The 21290-nt window shown below is 38.7% G+C and overlaps 1 protein-coding gene across 5 annotated transcripts in view; it reads right to left on the bottom strand.

The window, feature by feature from the left end:
* The window catches only part of ARP9 (actin-related protein 9), a 117312-nt gene that overhangs the window by 52358 nt on the left and 43664 nt on the right, over positions 1 to 21290 (bottom strand). For all 5 annotated transcript variants that reach the window (XR_013238581.1, XR_013238580.1, XR_013238582.1 and 2 more), the window contains 3 exons: positions 19686 to 19750; positions 12333 to 12422; positions 11875 to 11925 (listed from right to left, as the gene is read on the bottom strand). Coding sequence is in view for 1 of the 5 variants with exons in the window: in XM_077367722.1 (XP_077223837.1) it covers positions 11875 to 11925; positions 12333 to 12422; positions 19686 to 19750 (206 nt within the window). In the remaining 4 variants the exon portion in view is untranslated. The remainder of the gene's footprint in view (positions 1 to 11874; positions 11926 to 12332; positions 12423 to 19685; positions 19751 to 21290) is intronic.

The following is a 21290-nucleotide window of genomic DNA, read 5'->3' as shown; positions in this document are numbered from 1 at the left end:
GGCAGATTCTCCCACTTTTGCACTATTCATGGTATAATCTCCCTACTAGCACACACCGCACGCCATCCTTCCCACAAATCATAAGCCGATATAAAGTGGAATGCCGGTAAACTCTTCGCCCACGAAAGGTGATTTAGACTCCCCAATGACTTTAATATAAAGCCAATAAGGTGATTTAGACTCCCCATCCAACACCCTAGAATTTCTCTCCTTCCCTAACACCCAACATGTGGCCAGAAGACAAATCATCCACAACATTTTACATTCCATTTCCAAGGCACCATCTCCCAACTTAATATCAACTCGGGAATAGTAAACGGGAAAGCCCAAGAAATGCCAAACCTCATCAATATTTAACCCCAAATCTCTATAGCTACTTTGCAATGTATGAACAAGTGACTTACTGATTCACCATCTTCAAGGCACATTGGGCAATGGTCCAAAATCCACATACCACACTTCCAGAGGAAATTGATCGTTTGAATCCAATCGCAACTCGCCGTACAAGCAAAGAAGCAAACACTGGGAGGACAATGAAATTTCCATACCTTTGCTGAGATGAAAGGTACCCCACAAGGCACCAAGAGGGAATAGAAAGATTTTACAGAAAAGACCCCGGAGGAATCCCTGGTCCATACTCTTTTATCGGTCCCGGTCCGTTTAATGTAGCACCCTTCAATGAGTTCTAAGAAGTGAGGAATCGATTCCAATTCTCTATCAACAAAATACCTTCTAAAACCCAGATTCCAGACCAAACGATCTCCTTCACGGTCAAAACACTCACAAACTAATGCCTCTTCATTGGAAGCTACAACATACAGATCCGGAAAAAGAACCATTAAAGGTTCCACAGAACACCAGGCATCGCTCCAAAATTCGAGACGATCCCCTGAATATACCTTGAACCGTTAGATTTGTTAAATTCGTAACTCATCCTCCAAATATCTCTCCACACAGTCAGATCTGTCTTATTATAAAGGTTGTCCGCGTCCCAGTTCCCAAACCTAAAACCATACTTCTCCCAATCACCTTAACCCAAAGTTGGGATTGCCCCACACCGAATCTCCACAACCACTTACCCAGTAAAGCATGGCTAAATTCTCTAACTCGTCTAAGACCCAAAACCACCATTCTTACTCGGGAGACAAACCTTCTTCCACGTAACCAGTGCCATCCCCTTCTTATCATCAGATCCTCCCCAAAGAAACCTCCGCAGAATCTGTTCAATTCTCAAAACAACACTCATAGGACATTTGAACAGAGAAAGGAAGTAGATGGGGATATTGGCCAACACAGCCTTAACCAGAGTAAGCATGCCCCTTCTAGAAACAAGGTTTCTTTTCCATGTATCTAGCCTTCATGCAATCCGCTCAACAATTGGGTCCCATAAGGTCTTTTAGGTCGACCTACCCCCAGCGGAAGCCCCAAGTATGTGGAGGGTAATGAGTCAAGCTGGCATTCCAAGGTTAAAGCAAGTCCATGGGCATCCCAAGTATGTGTTACATAATTATATTCATATGAATTGCATGTGAAATATGTTGAATGTATTATGTATAAATAGTTAAATGGATTACATGTGACTGTAGTAAGTACTGAATTAGTACATACCTGATAGCACGTCACTGGGTGTTTGATTTTGTTAAACCATTTTTTTAACTGAATTGATGTTGTTAAACAATAATGGGTGGTTTTGTTGCTTATGTGATGACTTTTAGTGTATCCGTGATGATTTTAGCACTTAATGAAGTTTCATCTTCAATATCAATCAGTTGTGTATGTTTCCACGATTTTATAAGATTTCCAACAAAGGAAATTCCACGATTTTATAAGATTTCCAACTAATTTTCCTTCTGAAACCGACATGTTTCCATTTCCATCATAATCGAAATGCACACTGAAATGGAAACCTAAAACCTTGTTACAATTGATATTACTCCATAATTAGTGGGATGGGAGATTATTTTTTGAATGGCAGTAGGATAGGAGATATTTCCTCCTAAATTTTTTATGTTGAACGCAAATTTGATCAAATCCCAAATTTTCCAGTGTTCAAAATATTTCACTAAGTTGATTTGAATGTCCAAGGGTATTTCTAAAAAGTTTTACATATAACTATTAATAATTTTTTGGAGTTAATTTTAGGGATAGTTTCCCAAAATATTTTGTATCTAAAAACGTTACTTTAGCGTTGCAATTTTGTAACTGCGACCAAGATGAAGCCCCTTGTGCAATATAATACGCTCAGAATATGGATCCAATATCTCTTCCATGACGTTCATGAATGATTTGCTCTCATGGAGTTCCTCCGGGGTTACAAAACCTAGTACAATGGAAGATGTACCATCATACATTAGAGAAGAGGAATGGTACAACCCTTTCTCATGTTTATTTTATGAACTTTAAAAAATACAAGTTATCCAAATAGTGTTCTTTCACCGCTTCAAACCCAACAAGCTAAAGACCCAGATACTTGTAAGTATACGGACATGGACATAGACATGGATAAGAATACTGGTATCCCATCCCATGACATAAAAAATAGGATATGTAAAATAAAATACCATAAACTTAATAAGAATTAGAATGGCTATTAATATGAAAAGTGACATTTTTCAAACATCAGTCACTTTGACCCATAAAATATTCATGAAGCACTCAGTACTCATACCGATATTGTATTATGTTGACAGAATACTACGTGCCAACACAAGTATTCAAGCATCATGGCCCACAAGAATAGCGGTCGTTGGTTTAGAGCATCAGTTATCCGCTTTGTGCTCCTGCCTAGGCTTGACAACAAATTGTATTATTGTAGAAAATCACTTCACCTAGCATGCTAAAGGTTGAACTTTTACAAAATCAATTACCTTAAATCCCCATGATCTAAGAACAAACAAATTCCCAAATGTATCAGGTAATGCCTTTGTTGAGGGAATATTGTATACAAGTTCAAAAGGAAAATTATCGGGAAGAGGCATGCAGGAGTTAAAAGGATTGTGTTAAGAGATCCTCGCAAGGGATTTGGGGGCAAATTATTTTCAAAATGAAGTTAATCTTCAGAAATATTAGAGGGATAGGGGCGGAAAGAAAGAAAACGACTGTCAAAGACTTATGTCAAAGGCGACAACCATCAACGGGGTGTGGGGGCGAAAAAATCGACGGTGGGTAGCGAAGGATGCTAGAGGAAGATCGGGTGGGATAATCGTCATTTAGAAGCTATGCTGCAGGGGTTCTTTGCCCCCCCTCTGCCGAATCCGTGTCGACACGTCTCCGCATCCGAATCGGACATGGATCCACATGGGACACACTCGGATTCTTGTCGTAGCCATGTCCCGCACGAATCCTATTTTTCTGGGCGAATCCGATTCATCGTTGTCTCTTTTGAAATGCGAGTCACGTATAATTTCCCTCTAACGTATTTTCTTTTTAACTTTTTTTATATGCAACAACAACCCTTACTCTTTTAATAAAAACCCTAGCGCCTGGACCCTCCAACATCGACCCCCTTCCTCCTTAAATTCTCTTAATACAAAACTCGCCTCAACCCTCTACACTCAAAATTTTCATGAATATATATGAGGAAAATGATTGTGAGCTTGAAGCTCATATAGCTTATATGAGCTTGAGGGCCAAAACACATGTGGGCCCACATTGTTAGGATGATCCAAAGCATTCATTTGAAAGGCCCTTACATAGATAGGGTGTGTACAAAAAATCAGCTCCATAGGATCATCCTAACCCATCCAAAAATGGAGGGCAAAATGGACAGACATTGTTTGCCACAAATCTGCCCATTTTTTCCCTCCGCTTTTGGAGGGGTTAGGATGATCCAATGTAGTTGATTTTTGGTACACACCCTATCTATGTTGGGGCCTTGCAAATAAATGGTTTGGATCACCACAAAAAATGTGGGCCTCAAGCTCATATAAGTTATATGAGCTTCAAGCCCACAATCATTTTCCTCTATATATATATAATTTTTTTTTCTTTTTTTTTTATTTTGAAAATTTATTTTATTTAAAAAATACCGAATTTGAATCCTCCTTTTGGAGGTTTGCCGAATCCGACACCTCGAATCCGTGTTGGATCCCGACACGCGAATCCGAATCCATGCAACACTGTCTGGAAGGAAAATCTGTTTCTGATGCACGATCATGTTATTCGTGAACACAGTATCTCAATAAGGTTCACCTCTACCGTCAACAATTTACAGTGGCTACTGACTGTGGTATAAGGCCCTCCGCAGGCGCGTGAGCGATCGACTCTCTGGCCGGAATTAAGCTATATTCGTAATGGCTGGATGGGAGCGTAGATCATTGGGGGTGACTTTAATACGATCCTGATTGATTCAGTAGAAATTCTACGGAGGAAGTAAGAGAGCTATTGATACAAGGTAGATCTTCACCAAGCTTCAAAGATCATGGAAGCAGTGGAGCATATATAACGAAAAAGATCCCCAACGGCTTGAGAGACCTTGGTCTTTCGCTTTTGGAGGCTTTTTGTTGAGATCTTTACTTGGCTTCGGGGAGACTGGTGTTGAGAGGGAATGATTGATGGTTTGTTGGGAAGCTTGATGGGTTGTTTATTTAGATGGTATTTTTGCAATGTAAATGGAATGATTGAATTGTTAACTTCATCCTGTCGGAATTGGAAGAAGATGGTCAAGTTTTGTTCTACCTTATGGTTCAGGAGCATGCTCCTGACCAGATATACTATGTAATGCAAGCTGGTACCTCTGGTCCCCAATGTAATTCTCATAGTATAAATATATTTGTCAACTTTCAAAACAAAAAAAACATTTTGTCCCTTATGACATTTATATTTCCTTCTCTGCTATGATTTGTGGACACGAACACGAGTGTCGCCTGTCGACCCAGACACGGACACGGAGTGTCGGACACGGCAAACTCCCAAAATTTAGAAACGGGAACACGTCTAAAATAGAAAGTACATATAATCATGATTTGTGGACATAGATTCGTGTACCGAGTTTCGACACGGATACGAAGTATCTGACATGGAAAGTCCTAAAAATCTAGAAATAATGCCACTCTTTTTTCTCTTCTCTTCTTCATTTTCCTTCAATAGTAACTTAAATTTATCGGCCATGTCATCCGAATTTTGTGTACAATCAGCTACATTCTGTTTTGTACGTCCCAAATGATGTTTCAATCTATATAGACCTCCAGAATACTCTTTCCCACAATAATTACACCGCAATCTTGTCTTGTTATTGGGAACGACCGCCGTACAATCTCCCATGTCACATCCACTTCTCTAAATTTAACCATCTTTATACTACACGTCAAACTTCTCAAAGCAATACAAACTTGCAAATTCAATGCCTGAAATGAATGATCATATATGACAAATTACAATACATGAATGGATTGCATTCGCAGCACTAAAAAGCAAATTACCTTAACAATCTTCCCAAAATACATGCATGGAGTGTAGTAACTAGTAAGTAGTTAAATACTAACATAAATGAAGATTTTGAACTCAAAATTAAGGCTCTGTTTGTTTTGGCAACAGATTTTGGGAACAGATTGTGAGTTAATTAAGGCTCTGTTTGTCTTTTTTGTTTTTTTGAAAATTCTTTCTAACATCTCTTCTAACTACTCAGAGTGTCAGATTTAAGAAATATCAGCATTACTGTTTAATTCATATTCTCATCATTCACCAAGGCTCTGTTTGTTTTGGGAACATAAATACTCTAAATATCCAAAACAAACAGAGCCCATTCCAGTTCCAAAAAAAAAAAACAGAGCCTTAATATTAAGAACTGATTGGCTCTAACAATCAGTTATGTACTAACAATCGGTTGTTTAATCTTAAACAAACAGTGCCTTAGGAATTTGAGAACCGATTGTGAGTCCAGAACTTATTAAGTTTCCCCAAAGTTAAACGTAATTTGGGTCCAATAATCAGTTTTGGCCTCGAAATTGGTTCTCCAAATCCAAAAGAAACAGAGCCTTGAGGCTTTTTTTGGGACTCCAAAACAAAAATTGATTCTCAAAATCTAAACCAAACATGACCTAACAAAAACCCTAACCACTGTTTTGGGACTCTAAACACTGTTTGTTTTGGATTTTAAGAACTAATTAAAGTTAAAAAAAAAACCCTAACCCGCAAGAGGAGATGATGAGAAAATAGAAAAATGAGAAAGTAGAGGAAAGAAAGAGGAGATGAGGAGAAAAAACTGAAAAATTAGCTTAGCTTAAGTCCTTGAAACTATTGGAAGGTGGTGGAAGGTGGTGGAACCGTGGTAGGAGAGCCCAAACCCTAGCTCCGAAACCCAAAGCTCGCAAGTCGCAACCCTCAGCAGCAAACCCTAAGTCGATTTGGGTTTTTTTCTCTCTCGTGTAAACTCGGAAATGAGAGAGTCGAGAAGAATAAAGTAAAAGTCGTTTTTGGATTATAACTTAATTGGGTGGACCCACTTTTTTTATAACATACACTAAGTGAAAATGAATCGCACGATTCACATGAATCGCACGATTCACATGAATCGCACGATTCGAAATTGAATCGTACGATTCAATTGTGAATCGTACGATTCAGCTCAAAAACGATTCCTGGCCACGATTTGAATTGGCAAGGGTACGATTCGATTCAAATCGTACGATTTGAATTGTAAATCGTACGATTTTGACAATGTTGCACGTTCATACATATAAAGTTACTGACACTGGTAGCAGTACACTTCAAGTGTCTAAAGAAGCGTCGACACGTGTGGAAACGGGTGTCGTGTCGAACACGACATGACGCAATAAATTCTAAGTGTCGGACAAATCATAGCTTTTCTGTCATTATTTTCTGTTCTGATTTTTATTTTTATTTTTTTTGAAAGGTAATGATATCATTCCAAGTGAAACATTGTTACAGCCAAGGGGACAAGCTGTCCCCAAATGTGAGACACAAGACAGACATTGCCTGCATCAGGTAATACCGAACAAAAAGCAAAAAACTCCTAGAAACAGAAAGAGAAACAAGTACACGTCAACTTCGAAATGCAAACATAAGATTATTCGACACCCTCCTGAAGCAGGAGGATAATCACATCAACCGTTTCCAATTCCACACCCTAAATCGATCAGCCTTCTCGTTGGCAGACCTTCTCATACGTTGAATTTTGGGACAAAGAAAACGCACCAAATCCCGAATCACCACTATGACATTTTCAAGCTTCCAAGGACCCCTACACTTGTTAGACGCCCATGCTAGAGCATTTGATGAATCACCTTCGATAATGAGGGGGCCCAAGTTGTTCTTTGTAGACCATCTAAGACCAAATAGCAAAGCTCTAGCTTTAGCGTCATTAGCACCACAAATTCCAGTTGGACCTGAGAATGACATCAATACAACACAACTATCATCACGAATCAAACCTCTGATTCCGGCTCAACCCGGATTACCGATAGAGCTTCCATCAAAATTCAACTTGACCCAACACACCGGAGGGGACTTCCGCTTAGGAGATTCTTTTCTTTTCCCATAAAACCACAAGCCAATTTCTAAGAATTTCTCCAACACTATAAGTAAAACCAACCTTTTTCTCCAGTCCATGCTATTACGGCTAACTTGATGTCAATAACAATTCGGTGCCGCCACTTCTGCTTTTATCCAAATATCATGTTATTTCACTGTTTCCAAATATTCCATATTAGAAAATAAGGAATTGACTTCCACATAGACTACCCCGTGCTACCAAACGGTTCACTAGCCCAAATATTTTCCGTTCTAATTTTCCTTCATATCAACTACTTCTTTGCCCCATGGAAGTTAGCAAACCAAAAGCATTCTTGGAAACATTTTCTAAATAGAGCGTGTATACACAAATCTATTCTCCATTCCTTCAAATCATCTTCTTCTCTAGCATGGTACCAGAGCAAGGTCTCTGAAACTTAGGGGTGCAACTTGGGTCGGGTTGAACCTGATTTTTGGGCGGGTTGGGTTGGGTTGGGCATCAGGCAACCCGACCCGACCCGGCCCGACCCGTAACCCGGCATAGATAAATACAGGTTTTTGACTTTGTGTAGTTCCTGACGTTTTGTTTTTTGTTTCTATCATTATCATTGCAAATATAATAATAGATACTTATCAAAAACAAAAGGACAAAAAGCAAAGGGCTAAAGGTAAACTAAAGTAAAAACCCTAACCTAGAAGAGATCTCAACCGCAAGATTGAAGCATGCAAAAAACGATTCATTGGATGATCTCAAGTCTCAAACGATTGCATAGTCCCATAACTTTTTAGTCTTTTTTTCGTGCCCTAAAAGTAAAAACCCATTGAGAAGCTCGGTTTCATCTTCTTCAAGCAGACTTCATCTCTCTCCATTGAAGCCCCGAAGCTCCATCTCCTCTACAAACCAGGTACGACTCCCTCCCTCTCTCTCATTTGAGTGTTTTGTTCTCTCGAGAAAGCATTTATATTTTAGGTTTCAAAAAATGAGTGCAGATTTGGGCTGATTCCATCATTTTTTGGTTTTAGGTTTTAGGGTTTTCTTCCTTATTTTCGATTTGGGCTGATTCCATCATTTTTTCATTTTAGGGAAAAACCCAACTTGGGAATTCGGGTTGGCTCGGGTTGGGTTTGGGTTAAGGAAAAACCAATTTGGGTTGGGTTGGGTTAGCAATGCCGGGTTGAGAGTTGGGTTGGGTTGGGTTAGGGTTGGAGGTTGAGCTCCTCGGGTTTGGGTCGGGTTGGCCTCAACCCGACCCACCCCAACCCGAGTTGCACCCCTACTGAAACTCTTGATCTGATAAGTCTCATTCCATCTCTTTCTAGACCCATAAATGACACTCAAGAAACACGATCAACAACTACTAATCGAAGGAGAAAAGACATTTGGCGGCATCACAAATCATATGGAACACAACTTTGTGGTTTTGGATTACATCTGCATAAACATATGCAGGATCTTTAAGGTAGCAATAATCACAAGCGGGCATTATTGCACTTCAACAGTGCAAATAAACATCTAAAAGAAACATAAACTTTGAAAAACAGAAAATAAACAAAAGAGAGAACATAAGTCTATATATAAAGTGGATAAAGAATGCGATATACATAAAACAAACAGTACATAGACAAACACCATGATATAGAAAAGGATTTCACAAAATATAAGAGTGACAACCCCACTAAGCGGCACTACGAAAGTTTGGCCCACTATTTGTGGCATTGTGTAGCTTGCGCCACTATAGTTTTAAATTTCTCTGAAATTTTCCCGAAACGGCCAAAATGTTTTGATTTCCATCCCACCGAAACGAAATCTACATGATTTCCTTTCATGTCATTATTTCTATGAAATTTTGACCGAAATTCCTAAAATTCACCCGAAACGATCGGAACGACAAAAAAAATGAAAAGATATTATTTGCATTTTGTTTCACTAATGTAGAGAATGATATTTGGTAGGCAACATCATTGATCTGCACAATAAAGTAATTGAATCTTACGCATGGGATGTCACATGGGACCAATAATACCTCGTAACTCTTTGTGGTATTGAGAATCAGCTCTAAGCCCTTATCTTTTTATGCTAGCTATGGATGAACTCACGGAGGGTATCCAGAATGAGGTGCCATGGTGTATGTTATTTGCAGATGACATAGTATTAATTGACGAAACCAAAGCAGGAGTTAATGCTAAGTTAGAGCTATGGAGAACTACTTTGGAATCCAAAGGTTTTAGACTGAGTAGGACTAAGACAGAGTATATGGAGTGCAACTTTAGTAATGTAAGGAGGCGGGGCGAGGATGTAGTAAATATGATTGGACAGGAGGTGCCTAAGAGGGATATCTTTCGCTATCTTAGTTCAATCCTACATAAGGAAGGAGAGATTGAAGAGGATGTTAACCATATAATAAGAGCAGGTTGGTCGAAGTGGAAGCATGCTTCAGGAGTTCTGCGCAACCGTTAAATACCTACAAGTTGAAGGGAAAGTTTTATAAGACAGTTGTGAGGCCAACCATGCTATACGGCTCAGAATGTTGAGCCACCAAGAAACAGCATGTGCATAAGATGAGAGTAGCGGAGATGCGAATGCTTAGATGGATATGCGGCCACATAAGGTTAGAGAGAATTAGAATTGAACAAATCCGTAAAAAGGTGGGGGTGGCACCAATTGAGGAGAAGATAAGAGAGCACCACTTAAGATGGTTTGGGCATATCCAACATAGGCCCCTTTGGATGCTTCAGCGAGAAGAAGTGGCTCGTGCCAAGTTGATGGAGTAAAAAGAGGGAGGGGCAGACCGAAAACAACTTGGGTAGAAACAATGAGGAAAGACTTGATGGTTAGGAACATGATAGAGAACATGACTTTGGATAGGAGAGAATGGAACAAAATGATCCATGTAGACGAACCCAACTAGTGTCAGGATTAGTCACTCTGAGCCGGTTAGATTCTTTCACCTTCTTCATGAAAATTTTCATAAGTATTCAATAGCCAACCCAACTAGTTTGGGAGAAAGGGTTAGTTGAATTGAATTGAGTATTCATTAGCACACCCCAACTAATTTGGGACAAAGGCTTAGTTGAGTTGAGTTGAGAACTCTATGGTATTGACAAAGAGTTGGGGTCCTTAAAGGGGAGACCGGTCATTGTACTTTCTTATATTTCACTACATTTACTTCTTTATTGACTTAACTATTTTAGGCATGCGCAACAATGCATGTCACTAGGTGTTCAATGTGATTAAGCCACTATGGATGACTTTCTTCTTATGTGATGGTTTATATGTGATGGTTTATAAGTATGTATTTGTGCTTATTCTAGCATTTCCCAAAGTTTCATCTTAAAATTTCATCATTTACTAAGAGATTAAAAAATTTCATCATTTGCATATGTTTCCATACGTTACGTGATTTTAAACGATTTCCACCGAAATTTCCACCAAAACCGAAATGGTCTCGTTTCCATGCCGAGCAAAACCGAACCGGAATTTAAAACCTTGTGCACCACCATATGAGGCATTGTAAAGTTTGCCCCAGCACATGCGGCATTGTAAAGTGTGCTTGACGATCCACGGTATTCCAAGTGAGCATATAGTGGAGGCATCATGAACCCGTCATCATCATTCCACAAGTAATTTCACATGCAGCTCATATCAATATAATTATGTAAACTCATAATGATATAATATAACACTAATATTGATATGAACTGCCTGTGAAATGGGATTGAGCCTCTAGCTCAATCGTCAAGGCATGTGACATGTGTCGTATGTATTATGGATAAATATTTATATGAATTACAAGTGAAATTGGTGTGTACTATATAATCAGACATGCGCAACAGGCCATGTCACTAGGTGTTCGATGTTGTAAAACGATTATGAGTTATGTTGCTTATGTGATGGTTTTTGAGCATATACGTGTGCTTATTTTAGCACTTATTGAAGTTTCATCTGATATGTCCATCATTTGCTTATGTTTCTCTACGTGTCCGCAATTTTAAAAGATTTCCACTAAAATTTCAACTGAAACCGACATGTCTTCATTTCCATCACGACCAAAATGCATACCGAAACCAAAACCTTGAACCTTGGCTCTTTGTGGCCGACTTTTATGGTGTGCAGAGTGCTAGATATTGGTTGGTGCCGACAGGATGGAGTTCAGTACACAAACTACGGTTTTCTCCATGAAATTTATGAGCAGAGTGAAGAAATCAATCAATTCCTGTGATTAGGAGTTCAGTACCCAATGCATGTAGCAAAGCATTTCGATTGTATAGGTCATAGCTCCAAGCAGATATGGGTTGTTAATTAAATAATACTTGCAATTGGAATCTCTTCCACTAAAAAAGGATAAAATAACATGAAATAGCAACAATGAGGGGCAAATCATGAACAAAACAAGTAATGCTTACCTCTCCACCATAGGGCAAAGTCACACCTGTATTAGGCAGAGCCGCTCCATCCTGAACATATAAAAGGATTACAATTATTGAAATATACCTCATAGAGTGAAAGCTTTAAACTTCCTAATCCAACAAATGTGACAGTTTGAGATGGCTAAATATCATAATACCCCAAATGCAAGGATATAAAATGGAATTAAGGGATTTGCTAGCGTCCATCGCAGTTTGAGCAGCAAGCCTTAAACATTGATAAGTACTAAGGGATTTGCTAGCGTCCATCACAGAAGGCCTTTCATGGAGCGTCTTTTGCCTGAGAGAGCAGCCACCTAGGCTCAGATTTTGTCTTATTCATTTAAGTAATCTGATGTGGATGCTCTCTCATGCAACAGATACTCCGTAAAATGGACTTCTGCAATGGACGCTTGCAAATCCCAAGTACTAAAAGTTGAAAAAGAAAATGCTCTTACCTCAATGCAGATAACAGATGTCACTTGAGCACCCATATTCACAACACATGCCGTTGACAATCCATTCCCAAAAACTGCAGCAAGAGCTTCCTGGGGTGGTGGCATTAACAAATGCAAGATTGATCAAAATAAATAACCAAAATCTAGAAACAAGGTTGACTAAAGCAGAAAGTAGTAGGTCTGTTACGAAAAGGGGATGGCCAAATTTAAAGAACAATGAAAAGAAAAGCAAAACTAGATCACATACCTTTATTTGCTTCCATGAAATACATTGATGAGTGATGTATTGAAGAAATGAAAAATAAAAATCTAAAATAGAAATGGCAACATGTTTTTTTGGTAGGTAAGCTGGGATTGAACCACCGATTTCTAGCTTGAAAAACAAAACCTTGAGCATCGAGCTAGAGGCTCAATCCCAAAATGGCAACATATCAAAACAAAGTAAAATGGATGTAATCTAAAGCCATACATATTAATCACATCAAAAAACTGTCTGCATTTCACTATTGAGGAAAAGAAAAGAAGAAAATCACAGTTCTGGTGAATTGGGAAACGTGGCAACAAGAACTATGTCAGATATATCCATGAACACACGGTATGAGATCTAAAACCGTATTACCCTAAAGAAAACAGTTCGCTAAACGTAAACTACAAATATAAAGATCCAACAAGCTACAAGAATTGTTCATGTTAAAAATACCTTGGGATGAATAGTGAGATCGAGGAGGAAGAGACAAAATTTCTATTAGTAGAAGAAAATTTTAATTTCTGATCATGTTAAAAATACCTTGGGGTGAATAGAGAGATCAAAGGAGGAAAAGACAAAATTTCTCTAAGGAGAAGAAAATTCTAATTTCCCATTACCTTACGCAAATACAAGTATTTGCTCATTTACATAAAGACCAAGATATATGTAGTGAGGGTTGATCGACAAAGAGCACACAATATATTTTACACAATTATTTCCAGCATCCACCCTCAAGCTTATGTGCTCCTTGGAACATAGAGGGACCTTCGCCACTCTCTGTCTTCTCATGAACTAAGTGATAATTGGTCTGTATATGCTTTGTCCTGATGTGAAACACTAGATTCCAAGAAAACTTTAATGCAGTTTGATAATCACAGTAGATGATATAAGAATCAAACCTCCAGTGTAGCCTCTATAAAAAATGTCCCAACCAGCTGAACTCTACATTAGCAGAAGCCATAACTCAATACTTTGGTCTAGCATGCCTTTGCGTTGGACCTTGCTATTGTACGTTGTTTCTCACTATGGAAGCTTATTTACTTTCTTGTCTTTAATATCGCTGTTACTAGAGGAAGGGTAGATCGTTCCATTTTATAATATAGGTTTGGCCAATTTTGGTGTTCATTGTAACGATGTAGCGGTCTAGCAAGAAATGTCGGAATTGTGATCTCTTTATCATTCTTTACTTTTTGTGGTTCGATTCTTTCGTATTGGTTATCGGCTTATAGCCACTTTTTCTTTGTTTTAATGAAGAAAAAAAAAAGATTAGCGGATTACTACCTTGTTTGTGGATTTCAAACTCAATTAAGTATCCTAACAAAAGTAAGGTGCACGAAAGCCAAAAAAGGATGATCAATTGTAAGTTAGAAGGGAAAGATCTTCGAGAGGGAGAAAACAAGGTAAGGGACTATAGAAAGAGATTCAAATTGAAATGAGAGAAGAGATTTAGGGTTTTTACGCGGAAGAATGCAATCAAGAGAGTACACGAGAGAGGAGAAGGAAAAATTATGGTTATGGAAGAGAGTTTAGAGAAGAGAGAAAATAAAACACGAGAAAAGTAGATCAAAACTGTCATGTAGATCAGATGCTAATTTCCTATGATTTGTGGACACAGACACGAGTGTCGCGTGTTGACACGGACACGAAGTGTCGGACACGGCAAACCCCTAAAAATTTAGAAACGGGGACATGCCTAAAATAGATACCATATATAATCTTGATTTGTGTATATAGATTTGTGTGCTAAGTTTCGACGTGGATATGGGGTGTCTAACATGGCTAATCCCTAAAAATCTAGAAATAGTGGCACCCCCATACACGTACATACATATAAAGTTACCTATACTTCTAGCGGACATTTAAAAGTGTCTAAAAGAGTGTCGACACGTGTGGACACGGGTGTGTGTCGGACACGACATGACACGTGTGTCAACAATAAATTCGAAGTGTCGGCCAAATCATAGCTAATTTCGAAAGAGCTTAGAGATGAGAGAAATGAAGATATGAGAAAAGTAGATGATGAAAACAAAAAACTCTGTCACAGAGATCAAAGGTGCACGATAGCACATTGCGCGCGCCGGGGGAGGGGGTTAGAAGAGTTTTCACCCCAGGCGAAATCTCTATGCACAACAGACCTAGAACAAAAAATTTCTCGTCGATTTCGCCCATTAACCCAAGAACCTAAAGTCTAGATGATCTGATGGTGATTCAAATAAAAATATAAGACATAAAAATACCTTTATGACAGACCATAATATTAGCCTCTACTTGATTTACTCCTCGAACGGATACGAACGATCCGATCGCCGCAGACCCGCAAGTTGAACTGATGAATTCCTTCAAATTGCGTGAAGGGACTTTGAAGTACTTTTCTTCAAAATATGTACTGATATATATAAGTACCTTTGGATGGGAATTTGAATTTTCTTGATTGAGCTTTAGGTTTTCTCAAAACAATTTGAACGAGAATTGAAAAACTAAGAGATAAAGAGAGAAAACTTGAGAGGAGAAGAGATAAATAGTCTTGGATGTTTTTCCAATGAGGGAGCATGAATTTTTCATCCTTGAATAGCCTCCAAAAATGTGCTATGATGGTTTATATATAGTTGGTTTCCTACTTTAAAAAATTCATAAAGTTTCTCTCACAATTTGACTCAAATTGAGAAAACTAGTTAACTAGACTTTGAATATTGGAAACCAACACAGAGTGGGAACCTATGGAGGTTCCCTACTAACATTGGGCATGTTCCCAAGCTTGGAAAAAAGTGGTATGCTTGGGCAGGGCATTTTTGCATGTGGGGCCCACCCCGATGAGGTGCATTCCCGCTACAAAGCTGCTAACCGATTTTATTCCCGCTACAAACTAGGAAGTTGTAGCCCTTTGAAAGTCGTTTCCAAAGTGTATTTACACACTCAATTTGGCCAAATGGTTAGTGAGATATGGTTGTTTTAATAGTAGGTGTCTGTTAGCTCATTTTGTAATTAAATAAACACTTGTTATTTAATTCTCTAATTAAATAAACTTAATTCCTCCCATCCAATAAGATAAAAGCACCATTCAGATTTTCAATAATTCCCAAAATACCTTTAAGTTAACAATTAACTACTTTGGATATTCCAGATGTGTCCAGTGGTATGTGTACACCAAAGCAACCACGTAAATCTTTTCCCTTGAATCAAAGGCAACGAAACAAGTCCGTCCGTGCAATCTATTAAATGTAAGACCCTTATCCAAAGGATATAAATGGGTCATTCGAGTTGTGTGGGATCGTTCCAATGATCTGACGGTCGATCCTGCAGAACCCAATAATGGGCCCCACTGCAATCTTGCTCCGTAGTTAACTACAATCGCGTTGGATCAGTGGCCTCCATCGAGATGTAACCTGAAGATGACCGTGAAATCATCATACCCCTAATCACGTATAATATGTGCCAGTCCTTTCTCATTCCACATCTACTAAGTTGGGTCCTACAGGGGTATCCCCCTGAGACCACTCGTGATATACCTTCTGATCAAGCAATTAGGGCCCGCAAATGCATTTGAAAAATATTCAAGTGTTTTAGTAAAATATTTGATAAACCATTTATCAAATCCACTTTGCCAAGGTATTTTATAGGCCTACTACTCTGACCGAAACTGTAGTTGATCTCCCCGTAATTGGGGTGGAGAATTCCATGTCGGGTATCCCTATTAGCCTTGTGGGTTTGTCAAAGACTCTCGTATTGCCCTCTAGTGACCCATAAAAAGACCACGGTTAGATAGACCAAGAATCTAGGCTGGGCCCACAGACCAATATGAACACTCGGGTCTACGGACATGTAAAGGGTCCTGTTTGGTAGAATAGCCTTACCAACTTCTGTCCACGGGCTACTCTAGTGTGATCTTGTTCAATGCGTGATCCTATCGTCGCACCCACTCTTCTTGCTTAGGGTCCACTACGCAAGTGACTGAGATAAGACACTCCACGACACGGACATGTAGGCAAGACTGATGCTGGTTGTATATAGGATGAGATGTCCAATCTTGACCCCATCCAGGAACCTTTAAGGTCCGCAAAGAACCGGGATGCCATATCTCCTTGCTCCCTAGGATCTGTGAATCCTTGAGCATGGTATTCCTACTTTGCTACCTAAGAACGAATATGTGTCTAATATTAAGCAGATCACACATTCATTTATTTAATACCCAATAGATGTGATGAAATATAACCTTTATTAATATTAAAATGACACGATATATGAAATGTACTGGCTTTTAGGACACTAACTCTAAGAGGGGGATTTTAAGTTGGAAAGACAAGGAAAGATCATCGGGAGGGGGAAAACAAGGTAAGGGATTTAGGTTTTTACACATAATAATGCAACCAAGAGAGATGTTCAATGTATCCGACTCTCCATGGAAGAAAGAGAACAATCAGAAATGTGTGTGTGTGTGTGTGTGTGTGTGTGTGTGTGTGTGTGAGAGAGAGAGAGAGAGAGAAGTGTATTCTCCATTCAAAACCATAAGTGCAATACCCTATAGTCAACCTTCTATCCGAAGGGCATCCAGCCCAATCTGCATTCGTGAACCCTTCCAAATTCATATGATTATGTCTTTTGAAGAATAAACATTTACCAGGGGCCCTCTTCAAATACTAAATTATCTGAATTGTTGCTCGATGAGAGGTATGTAGGGAGCTCATAAATTGACACACCGCAAACGAAATATCTGGATGAGTCAAGGTCAAGTAGATCAACTTGTCCACTAATAGTTTGTACTTGCCTCAATCCTCTAATAAATCCCCATGATCGGGATAAAGCTTAACATTAGGGTCGATGGGAACCTCAACAGGTTTCACCCCAAGGATCCTATCTCTTTTAATCTATCCAAGATATTTTCTTTGAGACAGTGATAGTCTACCACGTGAATAGGCTCCCTTAAGTACAAATGCCTTATTTTCTTTGGTATAGAATTCGTTCTGAAGGGAGTCCTTCAGCTTTTGTATGCCTTCCTTATTACTCCCAATGATAACGATTTCATCCACACAAACTACCAGAAAAGCATATCCACCATCAGACTGCGAGATGAAAACCGAGTGGTCTACTGCACATTAATTCATGAGAAAACGCATAACTGCCTTATTGAATCTCCGAAAGCAAGCTCTAGGAGACTTTTTAGGCACATATAGTCCTTTACACAGAAGGCATAGAGAGGGCTTCATCTCCCCCTACGCAACATACTCTGGAGGTTGCTCTAAGAGACTTCCTCATTGAGATCACCATGATGAAATGCATTTTTCACATCCAATTGATATATTGGCCAGCCCATATTCACAGCTAAGGATATCAACACACGGACTGATAGGATTTTTGCAGCCGGAGAAAAAGTCTCAGTGTAATCGACACCAAAGGTCTAATTGTACCCCTTGACAACTAAACATGCTTTCAGACGTTCAACCGCCACATCTGGCTAGTATTTAACTGAGAATAACCAACGACATCCAATAGGCTGAGCACCAGGAGGAAGTGACACCAACTGTCAAGTACCATTTGAGTGTAGTGCACGCATCTCAGCATCCATGGAAGCATACCAACCTAGGTGAGCTAAGGCATCTGCAACAAATCTAGGCACAATAACAAAAGACCAAGCAGATATGAATGTATGATAATCAGGAGAAATCAGACCATGGGAAAGAAAGTCAGAGATAGGATAGGATACGTTACGTGATCGAGTGCGAGATGCAACGGGAGAATCAACATAAGTAGAAGGAACATCAGTTACCTAAGGGCCCGATGTGGATCTGTCAAACTGGGGATGTGGGTGATCGGGTTAAGGGTTAAAATCATCAGGAGTACACATGATCTGACGAGGGCCATGAGTGTACACCTATAAAGGAGAAGAGAAAGGGTCCACAGACGTAGATGAAAGAGGAATGAGTAGTCCAATGTGTTGTAGGGTGTCAACTGCAGAAATAGAGAAGGTATAATATCAAAGAAACTGACATCCGAGAAACATAGAGCTTCCGCAAGCGAAGACTGTAGAACATATATCCCTTCTGGGTACAGGACTAACCAAGGAACACACTCTCAGCACGAGGATCTAAGTTGTCCAAGCCAGGGGACAAATTATGAACAAAGAAGACACAACCAAAGACTTGTGGGAGCAGTAGAAATGGGTTCCAAGAGGGGTGTAGAACAAAGAATGTGATTTAATTATGCAATAGAGGAGGAAGACGAATTGCCAAGAAGCAGGTAGTGAGGACAACATCACCCAAATAAGACTTAGGCACCTTCAACTGGAAGGTGAGGGTGCGAGTCATGTCAAGAAGGTATCTACAGTCACATGGAATCCTCTATTTATGAAAAGTCCACGTATTTTTCAAGCTCTATACTTCTGTTGCTAACACGAATTTCGTTAGTTATTCAGTTCATCTAGTTTCTCACTCTAGCTTGTTTAGCATTTCGCGTGGGTATCAACAACTGACTTGAGCTTTGAGTTCTAGATGAAGGATTCACTAGCTACAAAATGATAGATATTCCCTATGATCAAAGCAACGTAGATTGTCTAACATATACATTCACTCAAGTTATTAGTGTGCATGGATTTGCAACATTCTACCTTTGTTTTATCAGAAATATCAAGATGTTGATAGCTCCTATCCCTTTGATCCTATGAAGGATGGACATTCACATGAACACCCACAACAGAGAAAAGCCTCAATTAGTCCCATACGCTCACAAAGCCAATTGTTTGTTCTTTTGATTCTTGGTAACAAATTTTTTAGCTTGAAGGGAATCGTTACTAATCTAGTATGTTGTTTTAGAAACTTACAATGTCTACAGCTGAAAATAATCACACCTAAATGCATTAAATAACCCTATCAAATTTTGCATAAAAATAAAATTTTAATGTATCTTTAAATAGTTGCTTTAAAAGTATTTAAAGTCAGTTTGAAGATCAACACATCCAATATGTAAAAAACTTCTCATCACACCTAAATGGAATAAGTAACCCTATCAAATTTTGCATAAAAATAAAAATTTAATGTATCTTTAAATAGTTGCTTTAAAAGTATTTAGAGTCAGTTTGAAGATCAACATATCCAATATGTAAAAAATTCACATACCTGATGTACCACAGCTGAAGCAAACCTTAAGTCTCTCAATAAAATTGATAACATTTCCTTGATTTCTGCTCATAGAAAGTAAAAGTGTCTCAAATTTACAATAGTTTACAACTTACATACAATCTAAAGACCAAATTGTATCATCTCAATAAAATTGATAACGTTTCCTTGATTTCTGTTGATAGAAAGTAAAAGTGTCTCAAATTTACAATAGTTTACATACAATCTAAATACCAAATTGTATCATCGTTGTTTGACAAAACTATAATAGCAGTACAAGAAGCAATGAAGCAAAAGAACAAAACTCGAGTCAAACCAACCACGACCCTCGAAAAGAGGTATCCTCTTAATGAAGAGAAACAAGAAAATCCACCACATGAAAGCCCACTTATTTGCAAAAAAAAAAAATAACAAGAAAAAATCAAGAGATCAAATATGATCTTTTCATAGAGCAAACGTTCATTATAAAATGGAATAATCTAGCTTTGTCAACTGTAAAAAAAGTCCCCCAATTTAAAGATCAATATCAGCCACACCAAAAAAGTCCTAAATGATGGTGGAGGCTCCTTGCCGACCTTGATGACCATTGGACTAGAATCATTTATGCCAAGTACCAGTACCATGGATTCCTAGTTTTCTTAGGGAGTGGAATGCTAAGGTTCCCATTTCTCGAAGTCTTGGAAGCCTGTTTGCAAATTTTTCATCTATGAAATTGGATTTAATATTGGAAGTGGCTTGATAAATGGTGCAGGGATTCCTCTCTGGAAAGGATTATCCCACCCAGTTCAAGAAAGCTTTAAACCCTGTGACCATGGTTGAGGGCTATATCAATCATTGCAATCCTCAAGTGGTCACAAATCTAATTCTTAGGGAAGGTCCATCTATTTAAACATGTATTGAATTTCTTAAACTTTCGAACACAATAAAAAGTGTTTATATTTCTCTTAGAGACATCCTTGATAAGGTTATATGGTCTCCCGACAGTTTGAAGCATTTTTCTATCACCTGGTATTATTCACTTTCCCTTTTTAGGTTGGAGCTCAGTATACCTATCGTTTGGGATTCATACCCCACGCTGAGAGTTGCTGGATTCCTTTGGCTAGTTACTCATGAAAGGATACTCATTGGGGATCTTAGTTGTAAATTTCGTTTCGTTCACCCCTTCGTTTCATTTTTGGTTTGTGGAACAGAACATTTTGGCGTTTCGTTTTGGAAAAGACAGTATGATCGGAGAAAGTTTTTAAGAGTTTAATTTAAAAATAATCCAAAAAAAAATAATTGCTAAAATTGGAACAAGGTCATCTCCTGCAACTCAATCCATCATAACATGAAGGTTGTAAAGATCCAATATTTACTTAAAGGAAAATCACTATACGTTGAAATGCATGTGCTGACCTGGAGACTAAATTATGAGATTTTTTACCAGGGATTTAATCATGTTTGAATTTTGTTAGAAGATAAGGATGAGAGGAGGAGAACAAGAGCGAGGGAGAAGATGGTGAGATTCTCCACATTGGAGCTCTCTCATGTAATATGATGTATATATAAGCCCAACTAGGGCAACAAGAGTACAAAGACTAAATGTAAAGACCCGGCCCCACACGG

Source organism: Tasmannia lanceolata, unplaced genomic scaffold (genome assembly GCF_043159265.1).
Source record: "Tasmannia lanceolata isolate RefF3 unplaced genomic scaffold, GAP_Taslan_0.1 ptg000024l, whole genome shotgun sequence".
In the NCBI taxonomy this organism is placed as follows: domain Eukaryota; kingdom Viridiplantae; phylum Streptophyta; class Magnoliopsida; order Canellales; family Winteraceae; genus Tasmannia; species Tasmannia lanceolata.
The sequence above is the reverse complement of the archived record's forward strand: the minus strand, read 5'-3'. Positions and strand labels throughout refer to the sequence as shown.